The 14,405-nt window shown below is 48.9% G+C and overlaps 3 protein-coding genes across 3 annotated transcripts; all 3 read right to left on the bottom strand.

Annotated features, from left to right (window-relative positions):
- Positions 1–8,679: 8,679 nt before the first annotated feature.
- On the bottom strand, positions 8,680–9,088 carry AAFC00_003930 (uncharacterized protein; the record flags this gene model as incomplete). The annotated part of the gene is made up of 2 exons (XM_069348124.1): positions 8,680–8,958; positions 9,011–9,088. 2 exons carry the CDS (start codon positions 9,086–9,088, stop codon positions 8,680–8,682), a joined length of 357 nt encoding a protein of 118 aa, XP_069201305.1.
- A 1,140-nt stretch (positions 9,089–10,228) lies between these two features.
- Positions 10,229–12,087, bottom strand: AAFC00_003929 (uncharacterized protein; the record flags this gene model as incomplete). Its single annotated transcript, XM_069343481.1, has 5 exons — positions 10,229–10,443; positions 10,502–11,392; positions 11,447–11,832; positions 11,889–11,955; positions 12,006–12,087. 5 exons carry the CDS (start codon positions 12,085–12,087, stop codon positions 10,229–10,231), a joined length of 1,641 nt encoding a protein of 546 aa, XP_069201304.1.
- A 721-nt stretch (positions 12,088–12,808) lies between these two features.
- AAFC00_003928 (uncharacterized protein) lies at positions 12,809–14,190 on the bottom strand (the record flags this gene model as incomplete). The annotated part of the gene is made up of 3 exons (XM_069348123.1): positions 12,809–13,386; positions 13,442–13,696; positions 13,749–14,190. The coding sequence occupies 3 exons, from the start codon at positions 14,188–14,190 to the stop codon at positions 12,809–12,811; spliced, it is 1,275 nt and encodes a 424-aa protein (XP_069201303.1).
- Between the last annotated feature and the right edge of the window lie 215 nt (positions 14,191–14,405).

Here is a 14,405-nt window from a genome sequence, read left to right as displayed (position 1 = left end):
TACGCCCTGTCTATCTTTCTTGCTGTGTCCTTCTCATCGAGCACTTCTATCCATCATACTGCTTCTACCTTGACAGTGGCGCATCCTTGTTTGCGCAGCGGTCGAGGCAAGGCAGGAAGACTGGGGTCGCTCGTTGGGGTCAGGATCGCACAAGTCGTAGCAGTCGTGTCGTTCTTGCGAGCCCCTGGTGTTTGAGCTCGAACTCCCTTGCTCCACGTCGCTTGTGGCTGAACTTCATTTCGCATTATTGCTGAAGAGACAGCATCTTGGAGGCGGACCACAACGACCTCGACTCCTAATCTGAGAGCCTGCCGAAGTTGTACTGGTGTGATCTATTCATTTTCAATAGCGAAGCGTGCTGGAGGCAGGCGTCCACATTCGAAGGGCACAAGCATTCTAGTGGTGCATCTCTTTATTGGTGTTGTTATCTGTTTCTCTTTCGTTCATATATCCTCCGAGTTGGCGATCTTCCCTCCTGCAATCAGCAGCGCAAGACATCTGTTCATTTGGCTAAAGGTCGCGTCGTCGATACCATAAATATCAATCCCGACCCCTGCCCGCCTCGTTCCTCTCTTTCTGCTTTGCCTTACTGTATCATAACTGTCAAAACTACTCAATACCTTATGTAGCTGTTTTGCTGTTGGTATCAACATTGATCTCTCCACTAGTGTCGTTTTCTCGCGAGTCCATCATAACGAGCGCGTCCTGGTTGAGCTTATCACGACCAGATCTGTTGTTCGACGAGTCGCCATTTTCGAGTCGCCAGATAGATACGACCAGCACTACCGCTACCCATAATAAGAGCTGATCAGACCAGTGTATACCATGGCTCTTCGAATCGCAAAGCCTCATTTCGATGGCCCTCCTTCCCTTGTTTTCAAGTCTGATATATCGTGGTATATTAAAGAGCCCGCCATGGTGGTATGGAAAGATGCCCAGAGCGATACTCGCACTTTGTGTCTTGGGCAGCCGTGTCCATGCACTGAGCATCCCAACATCACGCTTTGGGTTGGACAAAGATCTGACGATAATTCGATCATTGCCTTGCTACAGATGACCGTGTTCGTGCGACTCTCCTCGCGCAGGAAGGCGTTTGAGCTTTTCACGATCCTCCCAGATCATAGTGTGAATCACGCACAAGGAGACCATGAGCCAGAACATCCTGCAATCCCAATCAAAAGTGTTCCGAAAGAGATCCTCGAATGTTTGCATCACACCGGTGATCACGCATCGGATCGGAGACGCTTGATGCATCTTTTTCTCAACACGAAAGGCCAGACTCAAGTAGTGATGAAGACTCGGCCAGAGGGAGCAAAGCCAATCACAGGGACTGCACTGCATCTGATGCTGCTACTCGAGTCGCTTTCTCGCATGTCTACCTTCGATATATATATTCCTTACAGCAATCATGCCAGCGTCTTGTTGCCTTGCCTATATGAGGATCGACTTGTTCGCACTTCTGCTGGCCAGATCATCGATTTTGTCAAGGCTTACGCTGGAAATGGGGGTTGTCTTGATGAATGGGAGCAGTACAATGCAGAGCATTTTCACAAATCTCCAAATCTGAACACGACGACCTCCGTGAGCAACTCGCGCAAGCGTCAACGTGAGTCCTCACCTGCGGCTTCCCAGCGGCGAAAGGGGCCTACAACAGCTTCCGACAAGGATGTCCTGCAATTCCCTCCGCCGCCGTACGAGCAGCCGGTGGTTGCGACAACTATCGAAAAGATTCGGCTCGATAATCAAGGAACGATCAATGAATCGGCATTTGAGGATGATCGCTCTTGTGAGTGCCCTCCACTTGCTTCCCAGCATGACGAGGAAACCGGTCAGACTCCCAGCAACATGTGCCTTGAAACTGCCCTGCAGTCACCACCACACATCTCCCTCCGCTCTTCACTTGGTGCCTGTAGCGACGCTGTGCCGGAGACCCCTCACGCAAGCTACAAGCCCTTCCATGACACTGCGCCTGACGAAAACTCCTATCCAGCATCGGTCTCTCCCTTCCTCAATGATCCCGTACGCTTGTCGCTCTGGCGTTCCCTTGTCTCTTGGATCCTCGTGATGCAGTCTATCGACCGCCATTTCTACAAAGTCTCACGCCTTCAGGATCTGCTTTTCGCGCTTGGCAATGCGGTCTGCGCTGATGATGCAGGCGCGTTCATTTCCGCAAAAGCCAGGGCAACAACTGTCGTTATGGCTAGATCTGCTGCGGCCACAATCAGTACAGCCACTCATGATCCACAATCTACTCATAGAAAGATGTCGCAAACGGCAATAGAGGCTAGGATACGAAGGCTATTGCCAGAAGTCGAAGCTTTTGTCAAGACCTTACTTGAGATCGATAGAGATGCCGAGCTTTTCATGATTGACGACCTTCAGAAACTGACGAACCTCGCGGTTCTTCGGTCGAGATACGTGAAGAGGCTTTCCCGTCTAAATCTAGGAGTGGGCCAAGAGCCAGAAATCCTTGAAGTTGGTGAAGATGTACAGGTGACTCATTTGACACATCAATTTGATATATGTGAGGCCGAGTGCCTCGCAAATTTCTTCTGCCATAGTCGCTTTGGCTCCCAAGGTCACTAGAAATGAAGCATTGCGCGACTGATTATCTTTCCTAACTGGTCCTATCTGCTCATATGGTAAATCAAGACCATACGTATTATTATGCACATGTGTTATCGACAGTAGCTTTTTAGCGATCATTTACAAGTCATCTTATGCCGCCTTATGCTCATAGACTCGTCCAAGGCCGTATTACGACCACTATAGAAGAAGCTGCTTCGCTAAGAGACTATCTGGCATAATGCAACGACCACAACGCTTTACACTGTTGGACGGACAAAGATACGATCTGTGATAATGCCCCAAGCGATGTACTGCATACTGCATCGAGACCGGCGGCATCGCTAGCCTGTTGCGGAAAGTAGTATGCGGAAGACTTCCTATCGATCCGACAATAACTCGACCCGTCAGTATCCGTACAGCTATTATTATAGCCGTTGTATGATGCTGCCTGACTAAGCTTTGGCGGGAGCTGACAGTAGACATGGAACGGCGAATGGCCACATGATTTGTGTTTGACTTGACTCCCTGTAAACACTTCGTACAGGACTATATGTGTACTTTATGGGCTACAGATTCCCACAGGGCTTCCGCCGCTATTTTTAGTTTTAGTTGTTACATTACTCTACCGGGCAATATAGCATTACCGTCCACCCCATAGGGAAACCCAACACAACATCATATCGAGAGCCTCTTGAATAGCGTTACGCAACATCAAGTAAGTCAATGCGAATCCAATCACGGCAGGCACGGAGCATCCCTATCCGCTCCTCGCGAGCAAGATTGTATCAATGCACTCGTGCCAGGGTATGCGTGAAGATCTTGTCGGAACTAGACTCCGATCTTACTCATTTTATCTCCTGAGGCATGGAGTCCGCTTACCTTGCGTGAACTTTAGGCTGGGACTAAGGGACTGGACTGTAAGCAGCCGGCGGTCTCGATTGCCTCTGGCTGAAATGCGAAGGCCATGCAAACATCAGCAGTACTCACTTTTCCGTCCATCGTACTCCCAAGAATACGCGACTAAGACGATCAACCACAGGGCAAAAAGCAGATTCTGCGTTTGGCGCTAATCCCCTTATGATTGTATTCATGTTGCGTACACGATTGACTGATTGGAAATGAGTCTCATTTTCCAGCCCAAGGCTCACGGGTGGCATTCATGATAGCCGGACGATCTATCTTATCAATGTTCTTCCCGATATATGTATTCTGATCAATGTTTCCACGTATGACTCCTATAAGGACAATGGGATAGATACCTTTATTGTGGATATTTCCAGACCTTCGGTTAAAATGATTGGAACGGACCAATATCTACGACAGACCAAATTTGGTCCACTTGTTCTCATAGGTCTCCTTGCCCACGCATAATGACTTTCACTCTCTTCCATCGACAATCTCGAGATCATGACGTGGATCCTTCATGCCAGTCCACAAGAAGAGAGCAGATCCCAACTCGCAGCAGTAGTCGCTGTTAGCATCATATCAACGCTCTTGGCTGCGTTCGTTTACTGTTTTGACGACGAGGAGCCGAGTGTAGCTGGGAGGATTATTGGGCAATTCTGTCTCTTGTAAAATCAACCGCTCGTGTTTTGTCCGGCATCTTCTGGTCAGGAAGCATTTAGATAACCAGCATTTTTTACAACAGATGCTCCATAATTCGTACGTCGAGTGTGCTAGTCAAAGTCCAAGCTAAATTGTTTCATGGAAGAAACCCGCTATGGTCTTGGTCTCCCACCGGCTTCGAGGGCTGCGCAGATCCATCATACATACACGCTCGTGAGCAGTCAAAAGTGCATTTTGACAGAGCGAATGATCTGACACAAGCAGTATAATTTTTACGCAAGACCCTTCTACTTTGTATGTCTCGCTTCTTTCAAAATCTCGCTATGCCTCGTTAGTCTTCGGATCACCGAGCAATCGGACATGAGGCTATACAGAATCATCGTAAAGGTCGGAGCATGGGGTTCTGGTTTCGTCCAGGCTATATCCATGTGTGTCATGCTGGGGAATTGCACACCAGTCAGCCGTTCTATTATGCACGGAAGATCTTCAGAGCTGACAAATCAACAGTATGCGAAGAACTTCCATCCTGAGATGCCGGATCATTGTCTACCGTTTGCGCCTATGAATTGGACGATGGCCTCTGCAACCATATTGTGCGACTGTTTCGTATACCTGAAGCCCACATGGGTTCTTCGTACAGTGCAGCTCACAAACTTTCGAAAAGCGACACTTTGCCTTGGATTCTTGCTCGGCTTCATCACTACCATCTTCTCACTACTCAGAATGGTGCAGATCACGACGATTGCAACCGGGAATGATGACTCCACTCTGTTGATACTATATGGGGATCTTGAGCTCAATTCAGGGGTAGGTGTCGCTCCAGAGAGCGGAGACTGGATGGTCATCATGGAAGCTGATAGGATCTGCACAGGTAGTCTCAGCTTCATTGATTTTTCTCATACGACCCATATTTGCTTGCCTTGGAAGCTCACAACTGATGGGCTATCGAAATTGTGGATTGTCGTCAAGCTACAGGCTGCGGAGTCTCATACCTGTGAGCACAGCAGTGACTCCCGCGGAGGGAAGAATGGACGACCATGATAAGAGTGGTAGTCAGGAAGAAATCCTAGGCATCACAAAGACCACTTTGTACGATGTCTCGGTCATGGCTGTGTCGTCGCATGGACTCAAATGATACACTTGATAAATAGCTCCTAATTTGTCTTGTAAAGCTGCATATTGCACAGATTGAAATTTCCTGCAAAAATCATTGACCTGTGGTATTTACGCGCTAATTGAATAGCAGAAGGCTTGCACATGCAAGCCAACGCCAGTCGGTCAAGTCTGCGTCGTCACACATGGTGAGACAGTAGAGTGGTTTTTCGTTCTCTGTGGGTCGTGCATCAAGCTGTAAGAGTCTGCATGATTGGAGTCCTTTAGCATGATGACTTAAAACAAATCAGGGAATGTACTATATGTAGACCGGTAGGTTCCGCAGCGCGATTGGTGCTATTGAGTCCACTCGCCTGCCATGTACCCCGGGAGCCTACATAGATACTCCCGAAGTTCTCAACGTTCAACGTTCAAGACTCCTTCATGATACTCGATACTATTCGTGCTATCTTCGGTAAAGCCCAGATGTGACCTCGCGACTAGTTCAACGCTTCCATGTGTGTGAAACAGGAGATGCTCGCAACCTCAAGGGTACAGCACTGACCGCCATATCTACCACTGCAGGCCTTTATAAGGCCCTTTTGTACTATAAGACTTGAAAAGGTTGCAAGAGCTCCATATCATCTAATACGCTTGCGAGTATGTCGTGGAAAGACCTGAAATCGCATATCAGACTAGTACCGAGCGATGAAACGCACGACGCTAGCGCGCCTCAGCTGCTTGTAGCTGAGCTGAGCTTGCTCCGCAAGATTGACTGGAGGATATTACCCATAATGTTCCTGGTCTACTTCCTACAATTTCTTGACAAAGTTGCGATGAATGTAAGACTTCTGCATCCAAGAAATCTTATGAGGTCATGTTGACCATAAACAGTATGCAAACATCATGGGACTGCAACAAGACCTCCATAAGAAGGGACAGGAGTTCTCCTGGACTGCAACAGGATTTTTCATTGCCTACTTATTCGCCGAAATACCTCAATGTAAGCATTTCCCGCTCTGAAACGTCAAGTCTCAAATGCCGATATCACAAAAGCGATACTTCTTCAACGGTTGCCGGCAGTCAAAGTTCTGGGATTCAATGTGCTTGCATGGGGTATTGTGCTCTGTTGTGTTGCAGCGTGCAAAAACGCAGCTTCTATCATCGCAGTACGAGCATTATCAGGCGTTCTTGAAGCAGTATCTCAGCCAGCTCTGGTTGTCATCACGATTATGTGGTATACCAAAGACGAATCTGCGCCACGTTATGGATTCTGGTACTGTGGGCTTGGAGCGGGTCAGTTTGTTGGGTGTCTTATCAGTTTCGGAGCACAGCACACCACATCTGAGTTTCACAGCTGGCGTATCATGTTCATCTGTATATGAGCTGTGAACATACTCGTCGCATGTCTAATCATCTTCTTTCTACCAGAGACACCGAGTCAGGCAAGGTTTCTACCCGAATAGGAGAAGAACATCATTGCTGTCCGCCTCGACCGCGATCAAGCTGGAGCCAAACGGAAACCTTTTCAATGGAACTTTGTGACTGAGGTCATACTTGACCTGCAAACGTGGCTGTTGATGTTGTTGACCATTACAACTTCAGAGTGCAGTGGCCTGATCACCACATTCACGTGGACCCTCACTCACACTTTTGGCTACGACACTAAAGCCGCGACGCTTTTGAACATACCGTCAGGGGCTGTCAGCATAATTGCCTCCATTCTCTCGACGAGGGTGATCACTAAGAATTTTCCTCGCTGGTTATCGGTCATTGGGTGCGTTGTACCCGCGCTTATTGGTTCGTGTTTATTGTGTTTCGACCAACACCAGGAAGGGAGCACACTGGCCGGAATATACTTGGTGAACTTCGTAAGCATGCATAGCACTCACCGTCCTGCGCTCCACATTGACATGTTGCCAGGTTGTCGCTCCTTTGGCCATCATATTTGCATGGATAACCGCCAATTATATCGGGTATACTAGAAAGGTACTGCGACTTGTGCTGCCTGCAGTTGAACCACCGCTGACGTTCATCCAGGTGATCGCGAGAGCAATGGTATCAGTCGCTTTCAGCATTGCAAATATAATCGGCCCGCAGACATACCAAGTGAAAGACGCGCCAGGCTATATGCCAGCCAAAGAAACTATGGTCGCAACTATCGGCGCTTCAATAATTGTTGCAGTCGTGCTTAGAGTCCTCTATGGTTACCGGAACAGAGCACTTGATCGCGCAGACGTCTCCAATACTACAGAGGACGTGAAGCAATTCAGATACCATTACTAGAATTAGCAGTAGAGATCCATCTTTAACCAAATTGACGCAACAAGCAACGGCCAGCGCATATTCGACATGATGAACGTGCAAATGTCTCGGGACTGCTATGGGTACATAGATTTACTATGCAAATAGCAGCATATGCATCTTGCATGTGATCTGATTGGCCCTTTGAGATCCTTGTACATTCTCAAATCTCGTAGAGAGCCATTCCTGCGGCAACAATACCACTCGGTTACACGCAAGCGACCTCTAGAGGTCGTTCTGGACTCCTCGTACACGTATGGCACTGTCTTCGGTCAAAGCTTCCCAGTCGTGAGCATCGAGACAAGCTTGCCTACTTAATTCCGCTGCATCCAGCGTACGTTGCCTCGATTCCTCTTCATAATGCTCCAGGATCGACGAAGCTGTGCCATTTCGTGCCACTCACGAAGTGACATCATTAAGGAATAAACGTCACGGATCCCATGATTGGCCGCCTCGCCTCGATCTTGATATGATACTGTTAGTGCTGGCAAAATCGAGGGATAGGATGAAGGGGGGAGACCGACACATTGTCATCGGATGGGCTGCATCGCCCGCGAGTGTTATTCTTCGGCTATGGTTGTCCCACTTTACCTGGTTCCAATGCATGAGCTTCACTTCAGACACTGAAGTCCCTGTCGGAATGTCGTTAACGGCTCGCTTGAACCTTGATTCCAGACATTTGGCTCGTTGCCGCATATTGTCTAGCCTTTCGGCATCAGTATGGCGAACCTCGTCTGCAGGTGAGAGATACGGCCAGCTCATGTTGATTTGGACAAGATAATTGAGATCATCTGTACTTTCTGTACTGCTTACAGGTGGGGCGTCCATAATCAAGAACCAAAGATACGTCCTGGTTGAGGGGTGAAGTCCTTGAAAGAGCAACGGGTCTATGGAGCGTAAAGGTTCGGCTTGCTCAGGCGTCAATTTGACAGATACTCCTGTCAATCGGACAGGTAATTGTGTCAAAGCATGCAGGTCCGGTAAGAGAAGTCTACGAATCTTTGAGCTACTGCCATCAACGCCGACGATGAATCTGCTGTGCCAAATAGTACCATCGGCGCAAGCGACCTCGACAGGAGATGCGTCTTCCTCGGAAAAGCAAACGCTTTGTACATGCTTTGACCACAATACCTTCTTCTCAAGCCCGCGTCATAGAGCTCTTCTCAATTTGTCTCGATTCACCCTCCACCTTTCTCGGACTGGAATCTCAAATTTGGTCGTACCATCCTCGAGGTTCAGAAAAAGGAATTTGCCTGTGTCATTGGCAGCGAAGTTGGGGTCGACCTGGCACTCTTTCACAGCATCTAAATTTTCGACCGGCAACAATTCTTTCAGGTACTCCAGACCCCAGTGCAATGTCAGAGCCCAGCCTTGAATTCGAGCTGAGGCGTTCTCGTCTCTCTCGAGAATCACGAACGGTATGTCTGCCTATTCTGCGCGTCAAAGATTTTGATGCCATCTAACATTCTATCATATGCACCTTTTTGAGAGCTTGACCCAGTATGAGCCCTATGATCCCGGCACCGACGATTATGACATCCGGCGAATTTGCTGCCATGGTAGGTCAATCGTCGAATCGTAGTCTATGACGCATACGGCACTTTTCGAAGTGGAAATCTGAAGGATGAAGGCTATCTATGATAATTTTGAGGACGCTGTTTGCGAGGATCGCTGCCCAACGCCCTGCTGACTACACCGTATTTGGTTGAGGATCTGATCTGATAGAATGTCAAGCTGCAATTTTTGGCGCTCGAACACTTAAATCCAGCGGATCCACGACAGTAGTGGTGTCATGAAAATATATGCTTCTTGCTTCTGATGCGGAAGCGATCCGTACGCATGTAATCTCCTTAGTTGTTAGACTCATTCCGGCAGTTGAATGCAAGCTTCATCAAAGTGCCAATAGTCTTATGCTAATGGCACATTGCCTAAAGATGACCTCGCACGGCATTTTATCTTCGTGCTCATGCGATGATTCTGAAGGGCTCCAGGAGCGATCCAGTGTCGATAGCGATTAACGGGCTACTTGAGGACAATTTTGTCCTAATCTGCGTAGAACTGGTGAGTGGTTGAAGACCTCCGCAGGATTCACGCAGACATGTATGAGCCTCTCGTGCAAGATGACAGGCTAACATGCTTATCGTCGCACGAAAATCGTAATCTGCTTGTGCATATAGAATGCGCCATTGAGGACGATCAGCGTAGCATGCCGCTCCGTCCGGAGGTCCCTGAATTCAGAGGTGCAATATACATTGTGGATGCTGATATGCATATAAAATGTGTGGGGCTCGGCCGTGCTAGATGGATCCTTGGAGCGACAGGCCAGGTGCCCCCAGTGGTCATGGCAGCTGTTTTTCAACCACGAACCAGTGATTGTAAAATTCACAAAACATCATGGGCTAGTCGCATTCCTTGGATATGCCTCTAGGGAAAGCGACCTTTTCTGAACCCAACATTCGTGTATCGAATAATAGAAGGAGATAATGACACGGACAGGCTGACAAATCAGGCTCATTACTGGGGGTGCGATATTCTTAGGTATAGAATCAAGATCACAGCGTTGTCATCTCAGAGCGAATAGAGAAAGGTCTGAACACCACAAAGATTGTCGGTTTGCATTAACATAAGAATGTGTTTACAAATTGTGCGAATACGTGCTTGAGCCTACCATTGCAAACGGCTACGCAGTCCATCTCGCTCATCTCACGGCGAATTCTTTCTGTATGAGGTTCTCGCCTGCGATTCGGAAACGTTTGCCACAAAGCCAGACTGGTACAGCGGTCAAGGCAAAAACGCCCATCAGAAGGGCAAAGATGCCGAACGGAAGGGCAAACCCAGCCGAGGCTGTCCAGGTACCGACGAAGAATGTCCACGCGAAACCAATAACAGCACGGAAAGTCACAACCATCAAGACTGTTTATAGTCAGTACAAGTACTCTGCAGGTAGTTGGCTGACATAGAATAGACTTACAGCAGTCCGACGCCCATCCACCATAGCACTCGATAAGGTAGTTGAACCCGATAGATGGAACTTGCATCAGTCCAAATGCGATCATGCCAGATCCAAACTCCAGTCCAATCCATGCCTTTGGTGTAAGAGCTTGGGCTGAGAATCCGAAGGCAAGCGCTCCGGCAAAGGCTATCACAAGAGCTGGGAACATGAGTGGGACACGAGCTTCTGGCTCACCATACCCATGTGAGTCTCTCTTTGCCACACGTTTGACCCACCAGTCAGCAGCTAGATATGTATAGACAGCTCCAAGTATGCTTCCAACAAGGCCTCCAGCGTTGATGAGACCCACGTTGGCACCCCATAGATATGGTGGCTGAGCTAGCAGGACAGGAGCAATGGTACTTGCGGTGACTGTAAGACCGACAAGACCACCATACTGCAGCATGACCATCCATGTTCCTGGGAACAACAGAGTCGTGTAGGGAGTAACGAGACGCTTGAGAAGGCCAGGGCGATATGTCCCGAGCTTGAGAGATCTGGCAAATGTGTATGGTGGGAAAGCATGGTGGGGAGCAGACTCAATACGGCTTGTATTGGACTTTTCATTGACGTCGTCCTCCTCGGCGATGGGCTCATGTGCAATTGCGATTGCACTGGTCCTATCGAAGAGAGTCTCCGGGACGAGGAAGAAGGTCAAGACGAAAAGGCAACCACTCATTATTGCAGGGATGTAGCATGTCCAGCGCCAGCTCAAGCTGGCTGTGACATATCCTCCGATCAACCCTCCAATGAGGGAGCCGGATACGAGCATCATGGTATATATGGCCATAGCTCGGCCACGTTGATGTACGAAGAAGATCTGGCCAACAACATCAGCAGCGAGCGTGTCGGCTGCACCGCCACCAATGCCTGAGTAATGTGTCAGCTGTGGTCAGACAAGCATAGATACATGGCTTTCCTCACCTTGGAATACCCTAGCCGCTAGAAGGCTGGGATAAGACTGTGCGGCCCCGCACCATACAGAGCAACCTGTCAAGAGGAGGATGCTCACAAGGATGATCGGACGACGGCCAAAGGTGTTGCCGAGCGGGACCCACCAGATGTTGGAAGCTCCCAGCATCAGAATGTTGACGGCGATAAGATGGGTCAAGGACGAGAAGGGCACCAGCCCGGTGGGAGGGCCCGTCCTCGAAAAGGTCGCAAAAGCCGTGACCAGCTCGGGCAACGCACTACTGATGATGGCACTGGACACGTTTGTTATGAACGCATACAGACTCATGCAGGAGAGAATTGCAAGTTTCCTCCACATGGGAAAGTTCAGTGGATCTGCTGGATCTTGCGAGGGTTCGCTAGAGAAGGATTAGCCATCGTCACAAGAAAAGATACGATATCATCTGTCACTTACGGTACCAGTTGCAGATGGTCCTCGACATATTCATGGTTCCCAGTAGTGGTCCGCACAAGTTCATGGTCTATTCACACATTAGCTGGTTGATCATGGCCAGAGACGTGATGTTGATACCAATCAGTACAGCAGTGCCCAAAGGTCTGGCATCTCGCACCTCTGTCTTCGACAGTGCAAACGCTGTTCTGTAGCCACCCATGGTTCTTCGCAGATACGCTGATGAAATGAGAGTCAGGGAATGGAGGCATGATCGAGATGTGAGCACCTATTTGAGGTCGTTGCCGACACAAGGGTAGCCGTGGTCATTCCCCCGGCTAACCTCTCCATCCCCGGATTCTTCTCCAGATTGTAATGCGGGGCCCCCAGACATCTGGTCTTGACCCCACAAGATGCACCCCCACAACCCGAGAGGCAAGTACACTATACAGTATGTCGTTGGAGCTTAATCTCATATGGAGTAATATAGCGGGGTCGCACGGCACAATTCGACTCTAGATATACCTTTACCCAAAGGTTGTGGGGCGACAGGGAGCGACATGTGTACAACCAAGGTGGTCATCGATTGGGGCCAAGTTGCGTCGAAGTCGCATGCTGAATATGGAATAATAGCAGGTACATGGGTCTGCAATGCACCTGGGTAATATTTCGAACCAGGACATGGCATCAAAGGCATACTTACGCAAGCAAAGATGTACCATACTGGTGCAGGAGTGGGTTTTGTTGTGCTGTAAAAGTAGGGTATATGTAGCAGCGTAAGCTCTCTAATGCACGTCGTTGTCCGAGCACCTCACCGTGGAATTATTGTAGTATAGTCAGAACTTCGTCTGAGAAATCTCGATGCCATGATGCCTGCTGTGTTGTCTTGCGTCTAGAGACTGGGAGTGAGTCAAGCTGAACGATCCAAATGCTGGTGTCTGTATCTATTTGCTCGGATTTATGGGGGTCCAGACATTATCGCCAGATGCTGGTAACAATTGAGCTCTGCAGTCTCCAAATCCAACCCCTTCTCCGCAATAGCCACTGAGTTCCACGGTCTCGCCATCTTGAACGAAGCCTCTCGCTCTTCCTAACGATGGAATGTTATCCTCGAGTAGGCAACCTCGTGTTCCATCCTCCTCCTCGCTCACTGTTCCTATGCCAAGCAGATCGCCTGATCGTAGACCACATCCGGCACTTGATTGATAGGCAATCAGTTGTTCGAAAGACCATGCCATCACAGAACTGTTGCATCGACTCATAACCTCAGCCGTGTTGTCTCTTACCACCTCACCTTCTTTCTCTGGCATTGGACGCGTCACGGTGATTTTCATATCGACAGCAAGGACTTTGTCATGTGATTGCACGAGATTGGGTGCCACATTACGGAACAGCGTTTTACTGACACCTCGAAATGGTGCCACCGCGTCAGGACTGATCACCCATGGTGACATGGTTGTACCTGAATTCTTGGAGTTCAATGGTCCGAGCGGAATCATCTCGAATGTTTGGATATCCCGGGCTAGAGGTTCAATTAGCTCCGATCACCAGTTCATCTGTGATGACGGAGGACTCACCACTCCAATCATTGAGGATTACATATCCAAAAATGTGGTTTTCCGCTTCCTGAGCTGTCATCGTCTCGCCATAAGGAACCGGTCTTCCTACAATCACTCCTAGTTCCATTTCGTAATCCATCTTCTTGCACGGGCCGTAAAGGATCGAGCGGTTCTCTCCCTTCATCGCTGAGGCGGCATCTGCCCAAAACTGACCTTTCGGTCGCCTGACGGGACTACCAGATACAGCAATGCTCGAGCACCTTCCTGCGTAGCCTTCATTGCATCAAAAAAAAGTGCTATTCGATGTGTTTTGATAATGACTCACCGGGAGGTATGAAGCCCCACGTTGGTGGTAAGCCTCGTCTGCCCGTGACGGCCTGACTTGCATTCAGGTTGTGGTACTCCGAGCAAGAGAAGTCGGTGAAATCGCCGACAGATACCGGAAGGTGCATTTGAACCATACTTACATCCTCGATACTGTGTTGTGGGATGGAATCTGCCTTAATCATTGCTTGGAGTGCGCCACGAACTGTTTGCTGCACCGAGCCTCCCAGCGCAGCGAACTTGTTCAATGTGGACTCGAGGAAAACATCTTGTGGGAGTTGAACAGACGCCAAGAACGACTCTCCCAACTCGGCGAGAAATATAATGCTATTACCATAGCGAGATACAGTCTGTGGAGTGTTGTGTTTGCTCGAGCTTGCAACACCGAAGGGTATGTTCTGTATTCCGAAATGGGCACTCCAATCCTGGTTACTTGCCGTCATCTTGGGCGATATCTAAATGACTGATATTCAGGATATCGATTTTATGCAGAAGAACTTAAAAACCTGTCTTTATGAGCATTGACTAAAGCATACTACTACAGTATGCTATTTCAAGTTCGCTTTGTTCCCGAGGTCTGATGAAGACCAAAATGCCTACCATATGTCGGCTACAGCGGCAATGCCACAGCCGGGATGTGGAGGAATCCCCCGCATAA

The sequence above is a fragment of the Neodothiora populina genome (assembly GCF_041146345.1).
Source record: "Neodothiora populina strain CPC 39397 chromosome Unknown canker_contig_16, whole genome shotgun sequence".
Classification (NCBI taxonomy): Eukaryota; Fungi; Ascomycota; class Dothideomycetes; order Dothideales; family Dothioraceae; genus Neodothiora; species Neodothiora populina.
Note: the sequence above shows the minus strand (reverse complement) of the source record. Positions and strands in the feature narration are given on the sequence as shown.